Source organism: Scatophagus argus, chromosome 1 (assembly GCF_020382885.2).
Source record: "Scatophagus argus isolate fScaArg1 chromosome 1, fScaArg1.pri, whole genome shotgun sequence".
Classification (NCBI taxonomy): Eukaryota; Metazoa; Chordata; class Actinopteri; family Scatophagidae; genus Scatophagus; species Scatophagus argus.
The window spans coordinates 15,937,833-15,949,719 of record NC_058493.1 but is presented as its reverse complement, the minus strand read 5'-3'; the positions used below and the strand labels follow the sequence as shown (position 1 = coordinate 15,949,719).

The 11,887-nt window shown below is 39.1% G+C and overlaps 1 protein-coding gene across 2 annotated transcripts in view; it reads left to right on the top strand.

Annotated features, from left to right (window-relative positions):
- Nucleotides 1–113: 113 nt before the first annotated feature.
- myo1ea (myosin IEa) overlaps nucleotides 114–11,887 on the top strand; it is a 48,100-nt gene continuing 36,326 nt past the window's right edge. For both annotated transcript variants that reach the window (XM_046386554.1, XM_046386545.1), the window contains exon 1: nucleotides 114–441. In XM_046386554.1, the coding sequence (XP_046242510.1) occupies nucleotides 439–441 (3 nt within the window). In that variant the 5' untranslated portion in view covers nucleotides 114–438. The remainder of the gene's footprint in view (nucleotides 442–11,887) is intronic.

Here is an 11,887-nt window from a genome sequence, read left to right as displayed (position 1 = left end):
GAGCCCCAGAGCTGCGCATGCCCAGTGGTTTCACTCCCACTAACCAATGAATATTTAAATATACTCCACGTTCAGCGCCCTTTGATTGGACCTTCTGGCTCAGTTTCCTGTGTTGTGTTTTAGAGCTGATTTTTGAGGGCACTGCTCCCTACGAAAATTACCATCCGGCTCCACTCTGTTTGAACACTACTCCGCCGCTGTCAGTGAAGGACTTAGGTCTGACTGCAACAATGGACGGAGGACACAGCTGAGGAGCCGCATCCATGCTTTCAGGAGTTTTCGGGAATATTCTGTGTGAACTCTGGAATTTGTCCTCTTGGCTTTAGGTTTAACAATTAGAGCTTTTTGAAAAGTGTGAACTTCACTGAGGTTCGCACAAATACTGGATACGACAAATACGACAGAGAAGACTGCGACTGTTGGGTTGAAAGGCAGAGGATGGTGAGTAGTATTTACAGTGGCTGACTTACTCAACACAGACAGCATAAACCAAACATTGAACTTCTGCTGCCTTTATGGCCCACTGGTTGTAAAAACACACTGTTTAATCAAGAGTCAACTTATTCATGTTTATGACTACCAAAAATTACTAAATACAATAATAAATAAACAAAAACAATTTTTAAAATTCTGCTTAACTCCATTTACTGTTGAGTTTACTTGACCTGACTGCTTTATTGATGCCTTTGTGGAACAATAATCTATCTGTTATCTTTTTTGCCATTATTTTTCCCATATTTATCAGCAGTCTCACAATTAGTAAATGTCACCTCAGTCTGACTCTCTCCTTCGCCCTGACAGCCCCTCTGACAGTCATGGACTGTTTATGGGCTGGAGTGAAAGTAATTAGAAAGCGCTGACCCTGAGCTGTTGAATTGGACTTGTCTGAGTGACAACCAGAAAGATGTAATGTCACTTAAAACATTAGTTATATGCACAAGGTAGGCTATAGCCTGCTTTTAAAAACCGGTTAGTCTTGGATGGAGATGGACCAAGTGTCAGGTGGAGTGTGTGTAATGTCGCTGTGCACCCTGGTGTGTGTGTGTGTGTGTGTGTGTGTATGTATTACAGGTTTTTCCTGGTTACCCTTGCAGCAGACACGCCTAGGGCTAAGTTATGGAGGAGGGTTGTGTGGCCTTGTCGTTGTGTTTTGACAATAACTCCTCAAGCCACATATTCTCACATTTGCTGTTGAACACAATAGTACAGCTGTAATGCAGCTTTTAGCTCAAAGTTATTTGTCATTATATGACTGCTTCTTCATTACTGGAAACATCAATTTTAACTAAAAGTATTTTAATTTGTCTCAAGAAAACAAAAGCTAAGTTTGTTTCTATTTTATCCTAAGAAAACCTCCTGAAAAGACCTGAATAAACGAAACATCCTCCAAGTTATGAGCCTCTTAAATAATCTCATGTCTGTGGCGTGTCTCATGTGCTCTGACATAATTAAACCTGTTGCTTTGTTCCCATACACACAAACAATGTCTGTTTAAAACAGGTAGGACTGAAACCTGTTAGCATTCTGTCATCTGCTGTGTTGTATTGAACCTGTAGGTCAGGTTGCCCAGAGACAAACCCAAAGGACAAAGGTTGCATAATATGCAGTCAGTATAATAGAGCCATGACAAAAACTTGAATGTATGTAATATATTCCTGCAAGATTCCTGGTTAAATTCTGCTTTGTGAAGTTATTATCACTTCCTCACTCAGTTAAAGTTGGAATTCTTACTGCAGTATTTTTGTGTTTTTGCCTCTTACGGCCGACTTAATTTGAGGGTGAATAAACAGAAGCTGTCATCTTCTTGGGAGGTAACTGGAATGAGAGGAGAAAATATACTCCAGTGTTGTTAGAGTTATGAATATAATGGTGTTGACGGGTTTTATCTCTAAAGTTTTTTGTTTTTTTAGAAGACATTGAGGAGGGTATTGGCTCATGTAGACAACAGAAGAGAGAGAAAATGGTGTGATTGTCATCTTAACTGTCTGGAATAGCAGACACCAGCATCGCTTACTGGTTCTGTTTCTGCTAGATGCTGAATGGCGAGTTGGTATGACAGCAGATGGTTTGCATTAGTTTCTCCTACGGGGAGGTGCGTACTGAATAACCCCCCTCTCCCTTCATTTCAAAGCTGGCGCTCCATTTTCAAACCGATCGCTGCTGTAGAGATTTGCTCAGGAATTCAGGCGCTTTCTCTGAAAACAGGATGAACACCCATTCTGTGCACTTGGGGAACTCGTTAGGCTTGTCGCTGTGGTTCAGTACACTCACACACTCCTCTTGATCAGTCCCATGCGTCTTTGTTATAAAGCAGCAATGTTTTCACTGCTTTGCTGTTTGTGATGACGGACCTCATGAGTTATACCTCATACTTATTCTGCTGTTGCACTTGTTGTAAATCATTCTGGATGAGAGAAGCGTATAAATTGCACATTGTAAATTCAAGTTGTCAGCTACCATCAAGTTTGTGAGCTTTTCACTTTGTATGAGTTTGCACTTGAGTCAAGTCTGGTTTTACTTTTTCTTGCAAGTCTTGTTTTTTATTTTCAGTAGGAACGCAATATTTCAAGGAGTGTTATTATTTAATCTTTGAATTTATTGCAACCAGATGGGTTGCTATATTTTTTCCTGTTTTTTTGATGCACATCCAGTGATAAAAATTACATCCAGCAACAAAAATCTTTGATGTCTTATACTGTATATGGACTCCACACTAAGTTACTCACTCACTTATCTCCTCCTCTTTTACTGGCCAAAATATCTTGTTTTTTCTTAGAAATTAGATATTTCAGCAGCCAGCGGTTTTTCCATATTAATCATGTGAGACAGAAGATAAAGTGGGATGACATTTTGGTTTAATGTATATACACCAATGACTAATTTGGATGTTATCACTTACAACTAAAGCATATTTTTACATTCATACTTTATCCTTGGGTTGTTCAGTGACATTAAGGCCTCTACTGTTCCTCTAACTATGAAACATGATATTCTGAAGCCTGGAAGTGGTGAAGTGAGGAGCACCCAGCGATTTTCTCTCCTAGTGACTCAGTGTGTATGTCCCCTAAGCCGTGTGTGCTCCTCCCACCCGTGGCCAAGAATACCCTGTAGCTGCATAATTTTGCTCCATATGTATGCCGCGACTTGTTTTCAAAATGACTACCAACCATGGGAACCTTGTATCAACCCTTCACTCCACTTGTCAACTTTCTCTGCTGCAGTTTTGCTCTTGTCCGCCCAAAAGACTTTCACTGTGAATGACGGAGATAGAAAAGCAGCTACTTCAGAAGATCAAAGGTCATCCACAAAGCAACTGTACAGAGTGCTGTGTGATACATTTTCTCAGAGATTAACTGGACTTGTTCCTCTTTGGCCAATAATTACACAGTTGTAATATTTTATGGAGAAACCACAGGGTGTAAATTTAATTGCACATCAGGTGAAGTTGATGACAGTGATCACACTTTTAGCTGGGCCTACGTGGCTTGTAGTGTCTGTCGGTTGGTCCATTTCTTTGCTCCAGATGGATTGCCATAAAATTTGGTGGGAATAATTCATGGTGACCAAAGTGTGAATCCTACTGACTAGTGTTTTGTTGACTTGACTTTGTTTGGTGATCCCTTCACTTTTCATCTAGCATCACAATCAGGACAATGTTTTAATTTGCACAATACTCATGAATAAATGCCTGCAAAACCATGGACATTTCCATTAGCGACAGCTGTGCTGTGCATAGTGTGAACCAGCAAACATGCAAGCATGCCAACATGCAAGCCTTTAAACATGATAAACATTATACTAGGATGTGGGCTTCTTTCGTGACTTGAGTGGCCTCATGAAGCACATCTGTCTCTGTATAGCTGTTCTGAGTTTGTGTTTACTCACAGTTGAGCAGGTAACCATGGCCATCGTACCACAGGACTGGAGTCAGATGGAATTGTTTGATAAAAGTTGGTGAATTATCTTTGGCATCTCAGTGTCTGTGCTGAACATCATCATTATCTCTAAAATGTAAAAAGCAGTTATTAGTTCATGCTCTCCAACTCGATGTCTGAACAGCCCACATTAAACCTGAAACAGATTACACATTAACATTGGTTATAGATGTTGCTATCTATATAGCTGTTTACATATTTTAATGTTTGTTTATTTTCCATTCTTAGATCATGAACTAAGAAGAGTTTGCATGTATGCTACCTATTTGCATGTATGACTTCCCTCAGTGTGGACACAAGGTCAGACTCTTGCAGCTATGCTCCAGTTATCTGCTCTGATAACTTTCCGTCGTCACGTGTCAACCAGTGTTTGGCTTCTCAGTCAGCTCTTACTCAGTCCAGGGGAAACTTAATTTGTTTTTAAGGTGTTGGTTGCAGCAGGTTGATCTGTAGGTTGCTGTTGTTGAACGTTACTTCCTCACAGAGACGCTGTACCTGTCACATATACTGAACAATAGGAGGTGCCAGTTTCTGGTTTTGATTATTTTTTAAAATCAGTTACAAAGGGACTGTTTTAATTTGTTTTAGGGCAATTGAATGTAATTGAACTTATATGCATAAGATATCAGGTTGTGCATGTGTGTTTTTAGCAGAGACCATGTGGGGAAATAGTCACATAAGGGTAGACGGTGATCAATCGAGAGAACAGAATCAAAACTTTTAAAAGACTCACCAGCTGTTGTTTTCTCTCCAGAAAGACATGAGCTAACTCACTGGAAACAAAGTCAAAATTAGATGGTTTGAATTAGTTTTTTGGCGTATGTCCTATGACAGGCCTGAGTCAGAACATTTCTGACTGTGGAATCACGCAGTGAATGGAGTGTCATAATACTTGTAGTATCCTCTTGAACTTGAGGTTATTTTCATCCTTAAAGAGTAGATTTATAGTGCTATTTTTGCTTATATGCTTATATATGCTTATTATTGCAGATAAATCTGGAATGATAAGAGTATAAATTAACATCAGAGACCACACACACATATTTATCAGTGGGCTGGCAACTCCATGTTAGTCAGTAGCAGATTTACTGCATTAGTTAATATTATGGTGTTATGACTGTTATTCTCCATGTGGATTTCTCTTTTTACAAATATAATGTCACTAATAGGCCAAAACAAACATTTACTTGGATGTGATCAGTCTTTTTGGCTCCTTCCAATTGTTTCCTGACATCATTATTTGCAGGAGCTGGGGTCACAGTAAAATTAATAAAACTTTCTGAATTAAAAATAAATTATCTTCTTATTCTCAGACCCACTGGCTTGTAAATTTCATACCGACGTGCCTTCCAAATGGGCAATATGTACCATGTGACAGGATGAGTTCGCTGTCAATCAAATGCCCAGTTGAAATACAGTGTTTACCACCATACTGATAAGAATCCAGTTTTCCTTTTCCTGCATTCATAAACATTGTTATTGTTCATAAAAGAATAAATATAAAATATAATATAAGAATATATTGTTTATATGAAGCCAATGAGGCTAATCAAACGGAAAGGGAAATTCTGACGTTCTTCTTGTTTTAAGTCATCACCAATAATTTCACCGAAAAGTCTACGGACATTTACTGCCCACTTTCTTTAGATACGCATAATGAACACATCTGTAAGCACACCCTTTTGTGTATTTTTGTTTCACACTTTCAGCACCTCGCTTTAATTAGGGGAGTTACAGCATGCGTCATCAACCAGTGCTAGTTTTCTGTGTTGCCAGTGCATGAATTTAACAAGTCTTGTCATTCTTTCAGATACACTAATACTGTATTTGTTGACTTTGGTGGGGTTGATAAAGTCATTAAATGTCCTATTCATCTTATCCGTGTACCACACCTCTTCACCCGAGGAACCTGCAGTTGAAAATGCAAATGTTCAGTTACAGTATAAATATGTAGTCCAGAGCCTTTTTTGTTTCATTTGCAATAGGATTAACAACAGATTGCCATGCTGTTCTCTGTTTGGCCTCTTTAGGGCCTCCTGTAGTTTTTGTCACGTCAGAATGAATTTTTGCTCTTAGGTTAAAGCACAAGGCTGACCTTTTCTGTCACCGAATGACCTTTACTCACAGTAATGTGAGGCACCTTTGACCAATTTTGGGCAGCACTGTAGTCAAGATGCAAACAGTTTGGGCACACAGTGAAAGGATTCCTGTGATTAAGTGTGTTTTTCAGAGATTGGTGAGTCCTGAAGGTCTGTTTGTAGTTTATCTGTTATTAGTAGAGATATTAAATGTGCAAAAAAAAACAAAAAACAAAAGAAAGACCTTTGTTCTGGGAAACAATCTTCCTGATTCCACTAGAAGATTGAAGAACCTTTGGAGACCATGACTTTAGGAATTTGCTTCTCTCCTGGCAGCCATTTGATAGAGTGAGCTGCTACTGTGGCGCCTTTGTGCAAAGATGAGAGGAAGTTTCTGTTAATGATACATTATGAAATACTGAAGACATCACAAGTGAGGAGGGCCACTGACACTATGAAAGCCATCTTTGGTGAATTTCTAACAATCCAAGATTTCTTCTTTAAATGGCAGATTTTCTCTTTTTTGGTTCAGTTTATTTGTTTAACTTCAAATTTGATGAATCCTCAGTTTCCCTTTTATTTGCTATGAAGTGACAGATGCATTAAGCCCTGCCAAGTTTGGAGACATTTGACCAAAGTAAATACTGCTTCGTTGTTTAACACAATTCATCCTGTCAAGCTTCTCCGCCCTCTTCAGTGTCAGATAAAAGAGTCTGCAATTTGTGTCTAACATCTATTTCCCGTATTAAGTTGCTACTAGAGAAGATGTTAGTTTGGATTTCACCAGCTGAAATGTGAGACCCTGTTGTGGCACAAGGCATGGGTTTCAATGAGTTTCCACTGCAGATGTTTTGTTTACATTCAACCACTACTGAGGCTGCTTTAAAAAGAAAATGTTGAGCTTTGTGACATGTCTCTTGTCAACGATTTTAGCAGAATTCCACCCTAAACCACATTGTCTTTGATATTATATTTTATTAGCAGCCGATTCAATTTGAGATGTTTAAAATCAGCAGCTTTCATGTTGAAAATTGCTGCCACTGTAAAGCTGAAACTTTGCGTAAGTTCAGTCCAAGATGTGTTAAAAGTCATCCAGTATCACTTTACACTTGATCATTATGTCCTTTTTTTTCTGGGAGGGACAGAGCTCAGCCCTGACCTGCAGGTACAACATTAGAACATCATTACAGTCAGCCTGAGCTCAAGTTACCAAATCTTAGCAGAGTGATGTATTTCTTTTCATTTATCTGTTGTGTGTGACCTCAAGCAGCTCAGATCTGAAACAGTGTGAGAAATCTAAACATGGAAATGGAGATCGAGGCTCGTTGGTCTGAATTATTTATACTGCTGTCCCAATTACATGCAGGTGACCACTGCTGCTGTTCAAGTTATGAAGATGTGCAGGTGTTTATCACTTACAGGGACAACAAATATCCAGTTGGGTTCTGTATTATTCACATTTCTCATTTTTTGAAGGTGAAGGGACGACTTGCAGTGATTTTGACTCCAAGTCCTTGCATTGATAGAAAATTATTGTTCCCGGTATGTGACAGTAATTACCAGGTCAAAGCTGTTTTGATTGATAACAGTGCTTCACCAAAGACTTGTGAGTCTTGACTTGGATCGCTGCAGTGCTTTTGTGCCTGCTGTTTGTAACTCAGGAAAGGACCACTGGCTGTCTTTAAAGGGGAATGCCATCCATTTTAAGACACATATTATTATTTTTGTGACCTGGTCAGCGTGTGTGAATCTTCGCCCCTGGTTCCCTAAATTACATGTCTAGAACTAGACAAAAATTCATTCATGATTCATGATGTAGATATCCAATGTTTAGTGAGTGTTTTCCATATTTCCGATATAGTTTACTACAAATTATATATACAGTTAGTTACAGCATACCATTTTTGAAGCATACCATATTTTCATGCTTGCTCTCACTTCATTTCAGTATAGCAATGAACTTGAGGTTCAGAGGTTTCAGACTTTCTTGAGATAGGTAATCTGTCAAGGCAGCCATTTGGGTGCCTTTTCAGCTACAATAGATACCATATGGCTGTGTGATAACACAGCTGTGAGCAAAGTCTGCTTTTGAAAAATAGTCATTGCATTCGTAGGGTTTAGGACTGTTGGAAAAGTAAAACCAGAGAGATTAAATGAAGAAATTCACTGTGACTTTGGTGGTCTTGCCTTAAAAATGTTGAAGGACAAAGTTAGGCAGAAATGCTTGAGTCTGTCAGTGAGGATAAGTTTTGTATTCACTGTAACTTTGTCAAACAAAATGAAGCTAACTGTGTCCAATCTGTCACAAGCAAATTTTAAGTCCCTTTAAAGTCCTTGCAGTGGCTGCCTTGACATCAATAAAAAAGAACATTATGGTATATTTATGTAAAGAATACATGATTTGCAGTTAATAGACTAAAACACACAAAACCACTGGTATGTTGCTTGAAGCCTGAATGCCTGGCTGCCTCTGCCTGCTTTCTGTACCAACACTAAAATCTGTCTGTGAGAATAGCATGTGTCACATCACAGTGTGATCTCCAACAGGCATCAGGGTTTTGTGATGTACTGTAGTGATGTCTTTGAACAATCTTGTTACATCACAACAAAGAAGTTTGCCCTAATCTTATCCGCATGTTCAACCTCACCAGCCATTAATAATAAATTATCATTATGAATGGATATAATTGTTGTTCAGGATAGTCTGGGTAGTAATAAAGCTGATAGCAGATTTCCAGTTTGGTGTTTAAAATTTGATGGCACGGTGACCCTTTTGTCTGCATTTAGACTACAGATTGGGCCATTAAATGTATATCTTTTTCATCTGCAAAATCATTACAAGAATTACACAGATGTGAGTGTAAATTACAGCATTTATATAATCCCTCTTCTTAGCAAGGCAGAACAACAAAACAGAGTGAATTTCACTGGACTGAGAGTCTCTCTGAGAACTCTTTGGACTCATCCACCGTGACTGGAATTATCCTGAATTTGTACTTTAATTTGTGACACATGTTTACCAAATCAGATTACTCAGGGCTTTGTCCTTGGCTGTTTCACCAGCAGCCTTTTCATCATGCAGTCATCAACGAATGCTGATAATAATTTGGAAACAGCCGTCATGTCTGAGTCACTGCCGTTGCTTGGTTCTTCTGTGCCCTACATCTACAGCCATCTCTAAACCAGAGCATTGTGTTTTTTCTCACCATCAATTGTTCTTCAGCTTTTGTAAAGGAGGATCACATTGTGACACATGATATTCTGAGAGAGACATTGTAGTGTTGGTGCTGAAAGCAGGCAGAGTACTCAGGCTTCAAACACCATACCGTACACCAGTGGTGTGTTTTAGCCCATTAACTGCAATTTGTGTATTCTTAACATGAGTCTAGCTAAAGATCTCAAACTTCAGATACGTCTAATTTGACTGTGAAAACAAATTACAACAGTAAGATATCTTAATAGACTCATGCATGTGAGAAGTAGTTGACCTGATACTACTTTTTCCACAGTCAAAACAGAAACATATACTGTGTGTGTATTTATGATAAGAAAGTTTTTGGAAGATGACATTTTAAAGCAGCACAGACTTAGGAAATCAGGTCAAGGAAGCTGGTACATGGTGACACCGCTAGCCTAATCCATGAGGGTTTATCAGACATGGGGTCTCTGGTAAAATGGTCTGTTCCAGGCCAAAGTACAAATCACTGATCTGAAATACTTTGGGCCTTTCCTTGTAGTTGCATTTAGGATGTGACCTACAGTATTAGTCAGCCTTGTAGTGCTAAGAAGGCTGTGTTCTTAAGCTAGATTTAGCTTCACAGGCTTCAACTCACAAGTGATGACAACCAAGAGACTTAGCTTGGTTCTGCACACAAGCTCAGCCAGTATGATTTGACCAGTATTCAGTTTTCAGTGTAGAGCGATTAACGACTTTCTTATTTTAGAAGAGAGGAATCGGTTTTCATGGTTTTTATCCACGTTTTGACTCAGAGAACAGAGCAAAAATGTAGTTCTAGCACATGGTAGAGTGTGTCAAATCCTGGTGTGGAAAAGGAGAATGGCACAGAAGGAAGAAATGAGGGGAAAAGTGCCGCTTATGATACTGAATCAAACCCAGCCATTTCCTGCACCCTGAGCCAGAGCTGCTCTGCAGTCTCCATATATGGTAATGGTATTTGCATGAAGGGAAACCCTGGGCTTATGGATCAGGAGTGGTATTGAAATTCCTTTGTATTAACTTCTGGGAAAAGGTCTGGTCCCATAACTTGGTTTTGAATGATCTCATTATCTTTGATTCTGAGAGAGAAACTAATCAACTCAAATCTGTCTTCTCTGTTGTTTTTTATGGCTCCATTAATTACTGTTGTTACGGTATCTGGAAAAATGTCATATATTTGAATCAAATACAATGTGTTATGTCAGATGCTCAGCTCTTTAATGAGTCTTGTTGCTGTGCTCCGGAGGAAGTCTGTGGTTCCGTGGTGATGATGTTGCTATAGCCACCGTCAACGCTAGTTGTGCCAGATGTCCCCTCTGTGTGTGTGTGAATGTGTGTTTGTGTGTGTACCCTACAGGGCTTCAGTAACTCAGATAGTATTCTGGAAATTTGACATTCAGAGAGCATTTCTAGTTGTAATCATTATGCTTAATGTATAGTATGTGTGAACTGAACCAAAAAGTTGTATTATAGGCGTACACAATGTCTTCATATTTCAGTAATGTCACAGTGTAAAAAAAGTAATATGGGAGTTAATGGACAGCCAGTAAATCACTGGGCCTGTTTAATTACAGTGTGAGACACCTTGGAACAAAACTCAGATTTCAGTAAAACATTTAGGAACAAGGTAATGTCTTTATGATTTGCCAGATTCATAAAAGGACATTCATCTGCTGTTGGTGTAAATCATTACTGTGTTGTTGGCTTTTCATACAGTTTGGATTGAAACCAGTGTTTTTACTGAAGAGTTACTGAACAGAAATCTTTGTAGGGGAAGTGACTCTCCACCCCAACCCCCCCACTACAATCACTGGAGTGCAACGACCCTCAACCCCTGGCTTCTCTGGTGCTGCTGGGCAGCCAGCGGTTCGGTTGTTTCAGGCAACTCCTAGACATTCATCCCTGTGCAGCTACTCCCTTAGTCCTCTTGCCTCATTAAACGAGGCCTAAATCAAAACAGATGAAATAATCCTCAGAATATTTGACATTTACCTCCTACGTGTCCAGTTTATTACCTCTCCTTTCTTGAATCAGCACACTCTCATTCCAGACATAGCAGAGAGAGTATAAATATAACATGTTCAATTGTTTTCATTTTGTGGTTGGGCCAGTGCTCTGTCTTATTGTCTGCTTTGAGAGAAAGAGTTCTCATGTGTCAGAGTACCACCTTTAATAAATAGGTGGCAGCAAAAGAATAACTAGTAATTGCTTGAATAAAAAGAACATTTTCATTTATGAGTGATCTAAAGATCAGTCAGTGAATATGGGGATCTGGACATTATTAGGCACAGTCAGCTCCTCAGAAAAAAGAAAACAAAAATCCGGATGAACTATTCTTAGGAATAAACTTCACATTGTTGATCAAACTCTTCCTGTCTGCCTCTGTCTGCATAATGTTGAATGTTTGTTCATCCTGCTAGAGGGATTTCTTCTCTGTGGTTCTTCTTCCGTTTTTACCTTTCGTTAGGGATTATTTTCCCTTATACATGTCTCATTACTTGTACTCATTGTAGAACCCTCTGAGACAAATTTGTGATTTTGGATTAGCAAAACTGACTTGACTCGAAGGCAGATTTTATTGTGATGTTTTGTGATTTCTACCACTATCCATGTTTTCTGCCCACTTCTCTTTGTGTCTACCCTCTACACAACATGAA